This window comes from Drosophila mauritiana, chromosome 3L, assembly GCF_004382145.1.
Source record: "Drosophila mauritiana strain mau12 chromosome 3L, ASM438214v1, whole genome shotgun sequence".
NCBI lineage: Eukaryota > Metazoa > Arthropoda > Insecta > Diptera > Drosophilidae > Drosophila > Drosophila mauritiana.
In genome coordinates, this window is record NC_046669.1 from 17,517,637 (window position 1) to 17,534,977 (window position 17,341).

A 17,341-nucleotide genomic window follows, 5' to 3' on the forward strand; every position below is an offset into this window, starting at 1 on the left:
AGGATCAATTCATGGAATTCTTTAACACACTAGGTGACAGGTTCATCGCAGCGGGTGACTATAACGCCAAGCACACCCATTGGGGATCTCGACTTGTGTCGCCAAAGGGTAAGCAATTGTACAATGCGCTTACGAAGCCAGAAAACAAGCTAGACTATGTATCCCCGGGTAAGCCTACATACTGGCCAGCAGACCCAAGAAAAATCCCAGACCTGATCGATTTTGCAATTACTAAACATGTCCCCCGCAACATGGTCACCGCCGAAGCACTAGCAGATTTATCATCAGATCACTCACCTGTTTTTCTAAATATGCTAACTCGCCCCCACATCGTCGACCCACCGTATAGACTCACAAATTTTAGAACAAACTGGCCAAGGTATCAAAAGTATGTCTGTTCACACATAGAACTAACGACGGCATTATCTACAAAGGAGGATATAGACAAGTCAACGGAAACTCTTGAAAACATTTTAGTTTCGGCTGCAAAGGCTTCAACCCCGCCAGTGACGTATGCAAAACCAAACTACATCAAAACTAATCGCGAAATCGAGCGGCTGGTATTAGATAAACGACGCCTACGAAGGGATTGGCAGTCTAATAGATCACCAATTACTAAGCACATGCTTAAGATAGCCACACGCAGGCTTACCAATGCTCTCAAACAAGAGGAAAAAAACAGCCAACGTTCATATATCGAGCAACTCTCTCCCACCAGCACTAAGTACCCTCTTTGGAGAGCTCACAGAAACCTAAAGACTCCAATAGCGCCAATTATGCCACTCCGAAGTCCCTCTGGCACCTGGTTTCGAAGTGATGAAGAAAGAGCCAGTGCTTTCGCTGACCATTTACAAAATGTATTCCGACCAAATCCCTCTACCAACACATTTATTCTCCCTCCATTAATAGCAGCCAATCTAGATCCTCAAGAACCCTTTGAATTCCGACCATGTGAACTAGCAAAGGTTATCAAAGAGCAACTGAACCCAAGAAAATCGCCTGGCTACGACCTAATAACTCCAAGAATGCTCATTGAACTCCCAAAGTGTGCTATTCTTCACATCTGCCTGTTGTTCAACGCAATCGCCAAGCTTGGATACTTCCCTCAAAAATGGAAAAAGTCGACCATAGTAATGATTCCAAAGCCAGGAAAAGATAAAACGCAGCCATCATCATATAGACCGATAAGCTTACTAACATGTCTTTCAAAGCTGTTTGAAAAAATGCTACTCCTTCGGATTAGCCCTCATCTTAGAATAAACAACACACTTCCAACACATCAATTTGGCTTTAGAGAAAAACATGGAACCATCGAACAGGTCAACCGAATCACGTCAGAAATTCGTACTGCTTTTGAACATCGAGAATACTGCACAGCCATTTTTCTAGACGTCGCGCAGGCATTTGACAGAGTGTGGCTCGATGGACTTTTGTTTAAAATAATCAAGCTGTTGCCCCAAAACACACATAAGCTACTGAAGTCATACCTATATAACAGAGTGTTTGCAATAAGATGCGATACAAGCACTTCACGCGATTGCGCAATCGAAGCTGGAGTGCCGCAAGGCAGTGTACTGGGTCCAATCTTATACACCCTGTATACGGCGGATTTCCCCATAGACTACAATCTAACAACCTCCACGTTCGCTGATGATACCGCGATACTCAGTCGCTCGAAATGCCCAATAAAAGCCACGGCACTCCTATCCCGACACTTAACATCTGTAGAACGATGGCTTGCCGACTGGAGAATTTCAATAAATGTTCAAAAATGCAAGCAGGTTACCTTTACCTTAAACAAACAAACATGCCCACCACTGGTCTTGAATAACATATGCATTCCACAAGCCGACGAGGTAACATATCTGGGAGTTCATCTGGACAGGCGGCTCACTTGGCGCAAACATATAGAAGCCAAATCGAAACATCTTAAACTTAAAGCAAGGAACCTCCACTGGCTCATAAATGCTCGCTCTCCACTTAGTCTGGAGTTCAAAGCTCTTCTATACAACTCCGTCTTAAAACCTATCTGGACTTATGGCTCCGAGCTGTGGGGCAACGCATCCAGAAGTAACATAGACATTATTCAGCGAGCACAGTCAAGAATTCTGAGAATTATCACTGGAGCGCCGTGGTACCTTCGAAACGAAAACATACACAGAGACCTAAAAATCAAATTAGTAATCGAAGTAATAGCTGAGAAAAAAACGAAGTATAACGAAAAGCTGACCACCCATACAAATCCCCTCGCAAGAAAACTAATCCGAGTATGCAGTCAAAGCCGGCTGCACCGCAACGACCTCCCAGCCCAGCAATAAACTTATTAGGGCATTAATGAAAAAAAAAAAAAACTATCACTAAGTGAAAGTTAATTAAGTTAGATTAAGATTTGAACACTTATTGTTAGTCTCTTAACACAAAGGGAAGATTCAATAAATAATAAAAATTAAAAAAAAAAAAAAAAAAAAAAAAAGTACTTCAGCACACGATAACTCCTCGATCCGCCCTCCATCTCCTTAACTGATTGCCCATTTCGTGCTCCCCCTTGCATTCCCAGGCTACTTTGTGGTCTGCCCGTGGGCCTTTGCTGCCTGGCAACTGGAAACTAACAGCGAAACGTGCGTGGCATGACCATTGCTATCAAAACCTGGCCAAAACAGTGAGTGGGAAGGGGCACTTCACGGGGGGAAAAGGTGGGGAAACCCAGGGCAGCAGCTGCGCTACTGGGAGGCAGTTGGAGCGGTCTTTGACCGCGGCCAGTAACCGTTAGGTAGCCAGAAGGATTACGAGCTGCGCCGCAATGTTTGGCCGCTTGTCCGAGGTTAGTACACAAGCGGCGGCAAAAAATAAAATAAAAACCAGAAAAGAAAAAAGAGGCAGCAGCGAAATCAGTTAAAGCTAAACGCCTGCCGGCCAGTTGCAAGGTTTTTCTTTGTGGTTCTTTTTCGACTACCAAACCGTTCCGAACTTCATTCCCCATTCGCTTCGCGTGCTCAACAAACTTGCATTGTTACTACCGCGGATTCCGATTCGGGTTCGGATTGAATTGGATTGGACTGCTTGACTGGAGGTTGGCTTTTGGCTCCGGGGCATACTTCGTGCTGCTTATCGCGCCTCAAAATGCGCCGGCCACATAAATCAATTAGTCGGGTAGGAAGGGCGCACATTTTGTTTTAGGGATAATTGAAGGCCTGTTCAGGGCGGTACTTACAATGAAAATTGGCGGGTGGGCTAGGGAATTGAGCGGAGCGAATCAAAATCAAAAGCTTACCTGCAATGGAAAGAGGAAATTCGTTAGGTAAAAGGTTGAACCGCTTGGTAGGCTACTTAAATAATGCTACTCCTTCTGTTTAAGGTAACTATCTTGGGAGTTATACATTTTTGATTGACCAATAAGATTAGCAGTATTCTATTCCCTGTATTCTTCTTTCTATATAGTTAATTAGCAGCACCTGACATACTAGGGTAACATGGGAAATGCTCAGCTCTATGAGGCCCAACCCCAAAAATTAAATACCAATCATTTTCAGCCGAATTTCCCATGCCAAAAGTTCAATTAAACAAGCAAATTAACTCGTACCAACAATCTTAGCTCCCTTAAACTTAATTGCGGCCCAAAGAACGATTCCCTTGGCAGGCAATTAACGAATCGTGAGCCATTCCCACGCCAAGCTATCCGCCGACCACCGACAATCCTGGCCAAGATGGCACGCCCCGACACACACAGGCCACATAAATAATTCGCTCTTAATTATGGGCCAAGTCAAGGCGAAAACGGAGCGCGCAGAAACGACATAAAACTGTCAACGGCAAAATGTCAGATGGATTTTTGACTTATGACATAAGACAATTATAGCCAAGGTGCAGCCGGCAAGCATCGCCAGCGCATTGAACCCTCTAGCCGCCGATGTTGCAGTTGCAGTAGCAACATCTAGACCTGCCACTTGCCACTTGCAACATGTGATCGGGCCAGCCGTGGGGTTCGCGTCTCGGCTGGCTCGGGTTTTTCCGCGCGAAAAGTGCATTCAACCCGGGCTGACGTCAACGTTTTGGCTTGGCAAAGAAAGCAGAGTCAATGCACTTCGTTGCAACTATTCAGCCTTTCTCCCTCTCTCTTCTCACCGGCCATCCATCTCGCTCGCTCTGTGAGTTGCGGTACTTTCATTGCTCACACATCTAGCAAAAATAAAGCAATGCTGCAGAAAAACTCGTTGCGTTTGTTGCAAGTTCGTTGACGTTCTGTTCTTCTGCCCCTCTGGCTGTGCGAGTGTTCTAGAATGTTGCCAACCAACTGGGAAATTTCCAGCTAGATTGCAGCGGAGAAAGAGAAAGCAACAGCTAGTGCATGTGCAACATGTAGAGCGGGCTGGGGAGAACCCAAACAAAAGGCTGGCCAAATGTGACATCTAATGGAAAGAGATTACGCAACAGAAGTTCATTCCTTCACAGAGTGTGGGATAATCGTAAAGCATATTTTAACCGAGTAAAATATATTTAATATTTAACTTTAAATATTTTATTTAAAAACTGAAGAGCAGCATAAATCTTATGATATTTATTGCCTGTAATCCGTAGTGACAAGAACGTGACATTATTCATCTGGGTTACATTTGTTTGCAAAAGTAATAATTTGCCAAATATTTCAGCCTAATATTTCATCTTTTCAATTAGTCGTAAAATGGGACAACCCTTGAATATTGAAAGCAACCCTTTCCACAACTCCCTCCTTTGGCCCCACAAATGCCAGTCTAAACAAACACAATATTTTTGGCCTCAGCAGCAACAGTAGAAGCAGCAGCAGCAGCTGTGGAAAAGTGAAACAAGCTAAGCCGCAAGCCAAACACCACCCCCGAAAAAGGGGTAAGTAACCTCGAATGAAAGCAAAGTCTTGTGCGAGCTGGAGCCAAGAACTCAAGGCGGGTGAAAAACGTGGCACGTGGCACCAAACTCGGGGCGAACGACTTTTAACTGGGTCAGCAAAAGTGGCTGCTGCCCTCAGCTTCGGGGGTGGTTCAGGTATATGTGGTACATATATGTATGTATATATAACCATCCACATATATCTCTGTTTGCTCAGCCACTCAAGCAAACACTCACACACACTCGTTTCACATTTTACTATCGCTCGTAACAGAAAGGAAAAAATTGCATTTAGCACAGCTCGTAGTAGAGTTGCTGCTGCTGCTGCAGTTGCAGTTGCAGCTGCTGTTGCAGTTGCACGTTCTCTTTGCCAACAGATAAGGCCAAAACCCAAAGGCCGCATTGGTGGGCGTGGCAGCGGCATTAATTTGCTCGCCATTTGATTCTGCTTTCAGCACTAATTACTCATTCGCTGGAGCAAGTAAACGAATTCGATTTGGCCTTGGCTGAGCGGCAAAGCATATTTACTAGTCGAATAATTAGTCATTTGCATTTTAATGGCTGTTTTAAGTGCGCCTCTGTGTTCTTGGGAGCTTTATGGCTGTTTTGCATTGCACAATATATTCGGAAGGAAATGTTGTATGCTTGTTTGTTTTTAAAACTGTGCAAAACCTTGCACTAAAATCTTTAAAATAGCTATTTGCACAACCATGCATAAAAATCTTTTAAATAGCTTTGTAATACTTTTTGTTGACCTAGATCCTTTCCTTTGTTATTCTTGCTTACTAAATACTTCTAATTAGAATTTGTTACTAATAGAATTTTTGTATTTTAACTTGTCATTTTAGCCAAAATGTGTTCGCTTTGTCGTGTTCAAAAACGCACTCTCGAAAGCTCGCTGCTACAAGTCAACCAATCTTAAATATTTTGTTGCATACTTTCGAGCTTGAAAAGCGCACAACTCGATCGTAAGGTAGGTACCTAACGCTAGATGGCGCCAGTATGTTATGTAGACACAGATGTAGAATTACATACTTGCACAATGTAAAATAATCGTGATCTGGCTGCGCAAATTTAATGGTAATCCAAACGAATCCTTTTTATTATGCCAATGAAAATGATTTTCGTGCAATACCAAAATCCTTTAAATTTCAAGACTAAATCATTGTGCTAAACATGTTATCTTTAAAAGGGGGCTATTTTAAAGTTTTTGCCAGCAATTAAATAGGCCAGGATTATTGTTCGCTAAGATGATTACATATGTATGCACGCACATATCTTTCTATCTAGCACACGGGAATTGTTGTCGTTGTGCTGGACTGTAACCCAAATAGGCTGAGGTTGTTGACCCAATTTTTGCAAGGTGCATTGAACTGTTTGTGGGCAGAAATGCGGAGCACAAAACGTCACTAGCGATGCGTAAGCCGAAAGAGAACGAAAAAGAGAGTGGGAGAGTGTTTTTGCATCGTTAATTTTGTGCGAGTGTTGGTTTGAATAGTTGTAAAGTGGAAATAGAGATTCGTATTAGCACAGTTATGCAGTTGAAAAGAAAACTAAATAACTGAAGAAATTATTCATAGACCCTCTATCAATGCATTTTCATTAAATAAATAATATTGTTAGTGTGCAAACTAAAGTTGTTTCTAAGCAATAACACAAACGTTAATTTTAGAGGTTTAATGAAATGTTTTTTAATTCCAATTAAATACAATGTTACTCTTTTCACGCACTTGGTAAGTGAAACACTTTTAAAAATTCGGAAAAATAAACATTTTTGTGTTGCTGTATCAAATCTAAGGCCCATTCGAAAAGGAAATGCATTTTCTAGAATTTTCCCTGGAGAGGCACAACCTAAATACGAATAAATAGCGCCTCCCACCCCAACTCCTCCTCCTCCTCCCCATCCTCTCTTTTTAGTTTTTTCACCCTCGCCACACCTCGTGCTCACTCACACACATGCACACAAACTCACGCCTAGACAATTTCATGCAAGGCTGCGTCGCTGTCGGCGTCTCTGCCGACGAGGACTGCGACTGCAGTCAGTCGTTCAAGTGCATTTCAGAGCATTAACCTTTGTGTCTCTGTGTGAGTGCTGTGAGTCCTAGCCCAACAATCAGAATCGGAATCACCGCTCTCTTCTCTCTCTCTCTCTTTCGTTTTCCCTGGCTTTTCCTTTTGGTTTTCCAATTTGAAGTGCAGGCAAGTAGAAAACCTCAAGCGCCAAATGAGAATTAAGGTCTCTGTGATAAAATCAAGGGAATGGCGAAAATATGGGTATATAGTATCTTGTCCCCCTGATAAGACCATCAAAATTAAATGTCTTCTGTTTGTTTTGGGAGATTATTTTTTTCCCATTTTCTTTGCATTTCTTTCTTCGAGATTATCAAGTGCATTTGGTGTTTGTTCATATAACAAATATTATCTGATGAGTGCTCTGAAATTGGTGCAGGTTAGGGTCTATGAAAAATTAGAAAGATAGGTAGAGTGGGAAAAGAAAGGGGGTGGAGAAGGAGTCATGGCAATGGCTTATGAGCCCTTTCGCATTTAAATAGTTTAAGCAGAGCAATAATACTATTGCTATATCCAACACACATACTGATTATTTCTCTCTTGATTAAATGCAATGAAAAACCAAAACCAAAAAGCAATACAAAAGAGCGAGAGAGTAGTGCTCTCTTCTTTCTCCGCCTCTCTCTCCGCTGCTTTCTCGTGGCCTATGCTGCGTACGCTGCTTCTGTTTCTGCTTTGACATTGAACGAGTTCATTCACATTTGCTGCACGCACACAACTGCAGCGCCACTCACACAGATACACAGATACTCGCCCCCGTCCCTATCCAAGCACGAAAAACTACACGAAGCATACACAACAACTGCCGAAGCGAAATGGAAACAGAAAAATAAAACGAGAGCCCAACCAGCGGCAGCAAAAAAGAAAACACAAAATTGTATGCCTGAGTGTGGGTAAATAAATAAATATGCTAAATAATGTGGAAGGAATAACAAACAAGTTAGATAATAGGCCCAGAATCAGAAATAAAGAAAGCTGACCACCACGAAAAGTCCCCCGGCATTTTATTGAAAATTAACATCCATTTGACTATTCCTCTTCGCACGCTCCTTCGTCGTGGTCCCTCACAAAAAATATAAATAATATCACCTGCCCTCTACTATTTTTTTTTATGTAGTTACGAAATCGGGAATTGGGTCATTAAGGCAGCAGGCAACAAATGTGTGAAACTAGTTGGGCCAAGGATAATGGAGTGGGAAAAAAAGATGTGAGTCACGGTACCAATTTTCGGTTCTTACCTAGAAAATATTTTTTTTGTCTAGCTCCAAAAAATGTCGAGCTACAGATACATATGTATAACTATCAACCGATGTGTTTTAATTTGAGGTATGGTATGGAACATTTCGAACACAACTCACAAGGTAGAAATGATGTTTGAGATATGCATATCATGAAATTACAATGATGGGATGTCAATTGAAAGGTTATGGAATACCAAAGTTGTATTTCTCACCTTCAAGGCGAAAATAGCATAGGCCTAAGAAATCTATAAATATACAACACGCTTTTTGTCAAACCTTTTCCGCAATAATTAATCAGCGCGTAGAACCCTTAAGCGGCTCTAAAACTATAAAATACGACCAAGAACAAACGAGTTCCAAATAGAGTGTTAGTTGCCAGGTCTCAAAATGAGTCAGTTGGCAACGAATGAAGTCATTCGTCAAGCTCAAAACGCAAAAAATGTCTAAAATAAAAAATAAAACATGAAATCCAAGAATCTGTCTCTGAAATAGAGGTCAATAGACAAGACGAAGGTCCACCGAGCAGATCAGGTAGGCACACAAGTCTGAAATCGCAGCCACAAATGGACGGGGCGGAAATATCAGCACCACGCGGCGTATGAGCAATACGCGAAACTGGCTTCCTCAAAGGTAGCGAGCGAGACGGGAACAAACGTGTGAGCCGGAGGGAGCGAGAGGGCTTCTTTTTGGCTAACCTTGAACTTCAAAAATGCGCGAGGGAAACACAAATTCGTAGGCCTACCTATTCAGTTAAACATATATTTACATTCACATAATAAACATATAAATTAGCACACAACAAAAGAAGTTCCAAGAAATTTTAAAGGCCGAAAAAACTGGTCCAAAGTCAACGAACTTCTGCAGCTTCCTTTGCAGCACAACTCGAGGTGGACATACTTACAGGGGGTATTATAAAATAAAACTTTAACTTAAGTACATTTCTTTGTAGTGGTTCAGGTAGAAATACAAATTTTGTTCATTAAAAATAAAATAACAGCGAGCTTAAGAGTGTTTTTCCTACAACATTGATCTAGTTTCCACAATTTTCCTACCAGTTTTGACTTCTTTCTAAACGTTTCAATTTCTGAGGGATCACTGTGCGAGTATTTTAGCAACGTTTGAAATTTCAGTCGCGCAGACAGTTTAAACTTTAGAGGCAAAAACAAATACAAGGACCGCCAAGGGCCAGACGTAAAGAAAGGGATGGCAAATGAATGAGGGAGCGAGAACGAGAACGAACCTCGGCTGGCTGTTAACCCAATTCAAGGACGTCATTGAGACATTAAACCCGACTCGCTTGCGAACCCCGAGTGCCGGCGAATATAAGGGAATAGGGCAAACTACTTTGCCAAGGTTGTGCAGAGTGGATATAGTGATGATCGCGTGACACGATCCCCGGGAGCAGCTCAGCCCGATTAAGATTCTTTCATGCGAGACACTCATCTCTGGGCAGGGAACAATCACTGGAACGATCGCTGGACTCTGTCCAGAGGCAGAGGCTCAGCTCTTTGGGCGAATGAACTTGCCGGCATTTTCAATGTCACAGACGACAAAGGGCGGCAACGCAGGCTTTAAAAGCAGCAGGAGCCCAAGGAAAACACTGCACAAAATATTACAAATATTTTAAAATATTCCCCTATCCTTAAAATGGGTTTCTAGTAGGACTTTACTGCTTAGCTATTTCGCATGTGAAATAAAAACATTGCAAAAAAAATTAACAAATGTGAAAATGGGGTTAGCATTCCTTTCTTTATCTAATCCAATTTAAATCAATCCAATTTGAAAGAAAGCCTGATCCCTAAAACTCAATAATCATCGTATTGCATTGATCGCTAATTTGATTTTCCAGTGCAGAATGAAAAGAATCGCTCACAAAAGCAGATTTGAGGGTTTCGTTCTGGTTTGGTGGTTGCTTTATTTTATTTTTTATACTTTCTGGGTCTCATTTGTTGTGCCCAGGACCGCGTTGTTGTACATTTTGATTTATTTTATTGCGACGCAATTTAATGCAAGGACAATTCGCCAGACGACGCAGGTTTTTGTGAAGGGCAAGGGCCTGTTGCTGGCAAAACAACCCTGCCAACGTAATTCCTGATCCCTTTTTTCCCTGCCAAGGAGGTCAACCGAGTTCAATGTCAGACCCGGAGTTTGGTGGTTGGGCATCAAGTTGCACGTGGCGAGCACACTTTTGAATTGCCACCCCCGCGCTGCCGACCACCCCTCTGTTCATACACCTAAGGCTGTGTTGTGCACGAACTTACCTTGCAACCCTCGCAGGAATGCACGCCGTAATGGAAACCGGAGGCCTTATCCCCGCAAACGCGGCACAGCACTGTGGTGCCATCGAATTCTGCAAAGAAAAGATGGCAATTTGCGATTAATAACCAGAAAATAGCATTAAAGATACTGATGAAATTGTGGAGTAATGATGGGGTGATTTAGATTGACGGAATCAGTACTTTGTGGTGGAAAATTTATTTCACAATATTGAAAACATAAAAAAAGGAATGACTGAATCTGTATCTAAAAGAATCGCAACAAATTAAGTTAGGCCACACACTATAAATTTATACAAAACTGGGAGGCAAACATTCAACAACTTTCATTGTCACTTCCATTTCATTATCGCACACCTTAAACAACCAGAAGAAAGTCCCCGCAAAGTGGACGTAATACTTTCTTCAAATAAAGAGACGCAATGCCACTGCCAAGGCGAAGAAAGCAGCAAAACGAAATGTGCGAGACAACAAAAACTTGTTGCTGAACTTGAGCTCGTTCTTGGCCAAAGAAATGTTACGTAACTTTCACCGGCACGCCAGGTAAACAAGAAAGAAAAACAGGCGATCGAAGCAGAAGAAAGTAAACAAGAGAGAGCACAAGAACCAGAGAAAGAGCGCCGGAGAAAGACTTTCTTTTGGGCGGAAACAAGTTCTTGCAGCCGAGAGAAAGACTTTCTTTAAACAGGTTTCGTTTTGTTTTGTTCTTCATGTTGAGGAAGCTCCAAAGAAAGTCTTTCTCTCGTCAGTAGGATAACTCCCTCTCTGTCTCGTTCATATCTCTCTGTCTTCTTCGGTACTTCCTCTTTTTCTCTAGCAATCAGACGCGCCACGCTTTGTAAACAATTGTAAATGGCAAACAATGTTCATGATCTTCACGCTGCCATGGCCATCATCATCATGATCACGATCATGAGCAACTTGTATCTGTATCTGCCTTTTGCTATTTCTGTGCCAGACTCACACACAACCAGCATCTATACGGCTGCAATGCCGACAAGTTCACTGACATTTCGCTCTGCAGATCGTTGCACTTTTGCATCGGGCAGCCACAACAAAAAACAGGCTGCGAGGAGGAAAGGGGTTGCGTGTTGCACTGATCTCAGGCACGCCACTGACTGAATTCGCTTCAAGTTTCCAGACTGAAAGATCGCTCCATGCTGATACATTTGCGTTCAACAAAGAGCGCAGATGCGTGGTGGTCTACATTTATGTTTGCCAACTAATTAACCTGCACATGATAAGTTCTGTAAATTACACCATACGAATTCTATGATCAAATGAGACCCATTGTTAAACAAGGATAATTATAATACCGAATTGGTTTTGATTTAAAGCATTTATTTTTAAAGGTCGTTAGTCAATCCGTCGATACTGCTTGGGTCTCAGATAGGAAGCAAAACACCAAAACATCTCATTCATAAGCGCGTGTTTTCCTTATAGATAAAGATACAAAACTATCTGTAAGACAAGCAGCCGCAATTGAAGTTCTTATCAGAGAAGAAAGCTAAAAAAAGTGAAAAACAATCACAGCTGGCATGTTTATTTGAACTTGAAAAAAAACCATCCCACATTTTTTCTTTATTAAATATATGGTATTGTGGTTGTTTTCGGACTTCCTTTGTGAAGATTGTTTTTTTATTTTTTTTGGGGATTTCGTGGCACACATTTAAAAATAATTCATTGCGGGCGTTAAGAGAATAAAGAATGCCACGTACTATTCCTATCTCCCTCGGACTCTGTCTGTGTTTCTGTTTTTTTCCTAATTCGGAACCCATTTGAAATCAGAATCGCTTGGCTTACGTCATTGGCACATTGTGATTTATATAAATTTAGGTTTTTTTGGGAAGAACTTGCATTTGTAATGGATTCGCTCGCGGATTACCAAAATGTGTTCTATAAACAAAGGCAGCAAGGTCAGTTCTCCTCCCTATCTCTGTCTCTTTTCTCGCCCCTCCGGCCCTCTCTTTCTCCTCCTCTATCGCTGTCTCATTGCCTTGGGAACTTTGAGTGAGTGGTTGGCATTCGCTAATCGGCGACACGTGTAATGCCTGATAAATATTATTCTGTTTTTTCTGTGTAATATTAACCCATATGACGAAGGGAATTGGAGGTGCGTTCAGACAATAGTTGATAGTGATGATTAAGGTACTGTGGTCCAGGTTTTCTACGAAGTGAGTCAGAAAAATGTAGTTTTTAAATGTTCTTATTAATAGCTTTTTGTAAGGTCTTTACTGTCTCATAGGATTTTTTATTTTTCCATCAAGCTGAACTGTGTGACTCAGGCGGATAAGAATTTTATATAATTATTTAAATTTGAAATATTATATTATTTTATAATTCTTTGGTATTGTGATAAATTGAATACAAATGTTTTTCCGATCCGGCCTGTCAAATTCTAGCGAACTGAATAATCAGACTGCCAAATCCATGGGAATTATCTAATACGCACTGCTCACACGCACACTAGTGCGCGCAGGCGACCTTGAAAGTTTCATTCACTCCACACGCACACAGATGCGGCAAGGGGCGGGGGTTTTGGGGGTGTCTGCGAAGAGGTGGAACGGGCACTATCAGAGAAATACTAGAAATAAGCCAAACAAATGGCAGCTCCCCTCATAAAAACACACCCCAGAAAAAAGCACACACACTCACAGTCAAATTTTCGACTACTCAAAATATTTATTAATACAAGCGAGAGCGAGAGGGAGGATCGCTGGCTATAGAGAGAGAGAGAGATATTGCCATATTGCCAATGTTCTGTTTCTGTGTGGGTAAAAAAAAAACTACTAAATTAAAATTTGACATTGAAATTTTTGCCGCTCTCATTCGCTCTCTTTCCCGCTCAATCAATAAAAGTTTTGCGCGTGCAGGAGGAAAAGAGAGGGGGCGAGAGAAGCGTTCTCGCTCTGCCCACAAACTTCAATGCGGAAATGTTCGGACAGGTTTTTTTTCAGTTGCTTTATTTTAGCGCCAGTTCAATGTATCGTTTAATCAAGTCAAGAATAAAAAATTTTATTCAACATTTTCGTCAAGTTCAAAAAACGCAACTGAGGTCAGCTCAAAATGAGGGATACACCTTGTAAAGTGGGCGCGTTTTTAGTCACCTTCGCTGGGAGCTCATTGAATTAACAACTGCCGCCTAAAATTCCGATTATGCAATGGGATATATTTTGTTTTTGGCGGGAATGGGAATTAATGACCCCTCAATGAAACAGAATTTTTTGAAAAATGCGCAAAGTGCATTGATCTTCGGGCTTGTTTTCCTTTCGAGTGCCTTGTACTTTTTGAGGAATTCATTAATTTATTGAACTCTTTGGGGTTACTGATCGCTGGCGTGGGAACGTTTGCTTATTGCCAAATAAAAGTATGTGTTGGGACATTTAAAATTCTTTTAAACCTTCAAAAACTCTTCCATCTCCACCTGTTCGAACCAATTAGCCAAAAGTAAAAGTGCCCAAAAATGGACACACAAATTTTTAGCCCACAAATAAATTGCAATAAGAAACACCAAATTCGTTACTTTCGATTTGTCGATGGGTTTCACTTTCAGGTCTTTGGCCGCTTAATAAATTTCTAAAATGCACAAATAATTGTGCCAATAAAAATAAACACGATCGGACGAAAATCAAATAAAATGAAAATGAAATAAAAATCGAATAGAGTAAACTTTCCAAGTGAGCAAAAGTTCAAGAGCCGCCTACGATATTTGAAAAGCGCCTGCGAAAAGCGAAGACAAAAAAATAAAGCAAAAGACAAATAAATTGCGGAGAGCAATGGTGGCAAGGCGAACTTTTCTTTTGGACAATTGTAGCGTTGCAGCTTGACTTTCACCGACATTTGAAAGGGGTGTAGAGGGGTGGCACCGAGGAGTCATTAACCCGCTGCTGCTATGTAAAAATGTCAAAGAGGCTTAGACCCGGTTTTGTATTTATTTTTTCTTTCTGTTTGCGCGTAAATTGGCCGCGCATGCTCAGTCGCCTCGGTGAAAAGTGAATTTGGCTCTGGCTTTGGCCAAGTCAAGCTGCAGTTGGCTTTTCACTTTCGTTTGGCTGCAATTGAAACGCGAAACTTGGCAAGCGGATGCACATCGACCCGGCCGAAACCGAGCAAAAACAGCAAGAAATCCATCGGCGAATGCGAAAAGAAATCCACCGATCCAGCGATCCGCGATCCACAGGGTAGCAATGAACTTGGAAACCGACTTTGTCATCGCGCCATCTCTTTCGCCCAGTTTTTCACTTAGTGAAATGCAATGCCAACACACAAACGCATAAATAAATATCGGAGGCATGGGGAAAAACACACTTTTGCTAAGTAAAGCAAATAATTGCAACGGGAGTGGGTGAGAAATGGTGGGGGATTGGAAATTGGAGACATAATCGAGACACACATATAAATATTGTTTCGGTTTTCACTTTCGGCTCGACTGTCATGCTAGTAAGTGCGAATTTCAATTTATTTGAGGCGTGTAGATATGGTGATACTGTATCAACTGTATCTATTGGTTCTTTTTTGTATGTTAAAGAATCTATATGTTTGAACTTCAAGATCCCAACATATTTAAATTTTTATAAATACAATTAGGCAGCATGTGAAATTTGTCATAGTTCCCCATTTCATGCATTACCATAAACACCTTGGGATCCCCTAGCCCCAAGACCTCAAATAATCCCCCCTTCTAGCTTAGTTGGAATCCGTGAAAAAAGCTTAAACGACCATCAACCAGTTTCCCCTCTTTAGAAAGAACTACCTTGACTCATCGCTTGAACTGCAATTGCCCCTAACCGATTCGATCTTTATGCGAACTTGAACCGGTTGCTCATAAGTGCATTAACTTCCTTTAGTCATAAAACAAAAGCCTGACATTGGTACTGTTATAATATCGGTGGAACAAGATATAATAAATAAATAAAACGAGAAAACCCGATGGTGAGCGCTCAAGTTAATTGAACTTACTTGAACTCGGTGCTTAAACAGAAAATGATTTCGGATGCGGAACGACCTTGATGACTGAACTAACTGACTGACTGACTAAACGGCGATCATCGCGTACTGATATAGATAATTACGTTGATAATGATGGTCACACGATTGCTGGACGTGTGACGTCACAGTAATTTGATCGGGCGCCACCTCGCAAAATTTCCGCCTTTGCCAGGCCAATATTCCAAATGCTAATTGGCGGGGGAAGGTCAAAATCGAATCAGATCGGCAAACACGAGATCAGATTTTCTCTCTCAATCCGGTCATATATACTTTATTTTTCAGATACACACTATGCCGGCGTTTTATGGTTTGCATACTTTTGGTTTTCAAGGTCTCTCATTCTGTCAAAACGGAAGCCAAGCATAAGAGTGTTTTATTTTATGAGATCGATACGGGTTTCTTATTGGATTCGGATATAGATAAGTATAAATGCGTTCAAGAAATGTCACGCATTGATTTATGTATTTCTCCCTAACATTAATCTTTAGCCCATTTCTCCTCATATATTTAATATTTCCGTGATTTCCTTTCTCACACAACTCACCTATGTTGAGTTCTGGTTCCCCCTTTACCGAACTAGCCACAGTTGTATCCATAACTGGGTAGGACTTGATGTACTCGGGAGTCTGGGGACGCGAATCCGCCGGAACCACCGCAATACCACCCGGGTGGTGAAGATTTGCCTGCGGATATCCGTGCGGATACATCACATGTGGATGTGGGTGGTGCTGAAGGTGATGTTGTTGCTGCTGTTGCTGTGGCTGGTGTTCCTGCTGTGGGTGGTGGTGGGGCAGGGACTCGAAGTGCTGGGGCATTTGCTGCTGCGGCTGCTGCTGTTGCACCACTACAGTGGGACCATCGGTGGTGCTGACGGCACTCGATTTGCTGACAAAGATCACGCCGCTGTGCGGCAGCTTGACGGAGGAGTTGGGAGAATTCGAAGAACTCGCCATGGTCACACCTGTGGGTGGCACAGTATCCAGATCTGTGACAGGTGCTACCAGGCTCCTGAATTCCGGATTGTAATTCTGGCCCATGCCCAGCTTGCTGTTGTGCTGGTAGTAAGCCGAAACACTTGTGTTTGGCGGTAGTTTCAGGGCATTTTCCAGGTGAGATCGACCTGTTACCCCCAAAATGGGTGGTGCTGTGGTGCTGGGCTGTTCTGGAGCTGGTGGTGCTAGCATGCTGGCACTCACCGTGCTGCAGATCACAGAAGTCTTGGCGCTATCTGAACTGTCCGCGGACATTAACATTTTGCTTGGTTGAGGTTTTATCAACACTTTTCAGGGGCAATATTTTTTTGAATATTTATTTAAAAACTTTAATTTAAATTTCCAGCCTTAGGCATAGTTTTGGTTTTTGAAGCACTGGTGCGATATTATTTTATCCTTTGCATTGAAGCTTTGTATCTTTTAAAGCCCTTTTTGAGCCAAGTTTACATGTTTTATTCACACTGATAAAAACTATTGGAAAATAGTAGAAATCACTCTTTGGGTTATCCTTTTCAAGGGGCACTCACTACACTGCTAAAAACTCGCGACTCGAAGTAGATCGAACGAAACGAAACGAACGTAACGGAACAAGCGGAGCCGACGATCTGCGCGCTGCGAGTGGCAGTTAGTCAATGAAAGGAAAATCAACATTCGCGGCGGATCTTGTTCAGTTTTTTCGGCGTCGACGTCGGCGCTCTCCGCTTCGCACTCTCTCGCACTTCGAACATGTGCTGCCATCCACCCAGCGAGTGCGAGCAGGAGCGCGCGATCCCACAGATACGGCGATTATGGAGAGACCTGCTCACGAAATCAGTTCATGAACTTGCTTCGTGCTTCGTAAGCGTACTTCAACGGTTACATTCTCAACGATTTATATAACATAGGTGTCAATTTCATTGGGACTTTTTTTTGG

General features: G+C 42.1%; 1 protein-coding gene across 2 annotated transcripts in view; it reads right to left on the reverse strand.

Moving 5' to 3' along the window:
- Nucleotides 1–17,341, reverse strand: part of LOC117139428 (ecdysone-induced protein 75B, isoforms C/D) — a 104,036-nt gene that overhangs the window by 33,374 nt on the left and 53,321 nt on the right. Inside the window, exons 1-2 of one of the 2 annotated variants that reach the window (XM_033301725.1) lie at nucleotides 15,981–17,058; nucleotides 10,433–10,521 (exon numbers count right to left, since the gene is read on the reverse strand). In XM_033301725.1, coding sequence (XP_033157616.1) covers nucleotides 10,433–10,521; nucleotides 15,981–16,689 — 798 coding nt within the window. In that variant the 5' untranslated portion in view covers nucleotides 16,690–17,058. Of the gene's footprint in view, nucleotides 1–10,432; nucleotides 10,522–15,980; nucleotides 17,059–17,341 lie in introns of those variants that run through there. The other variant, XM_033301723.1, reaches the window with a different exon arrangement.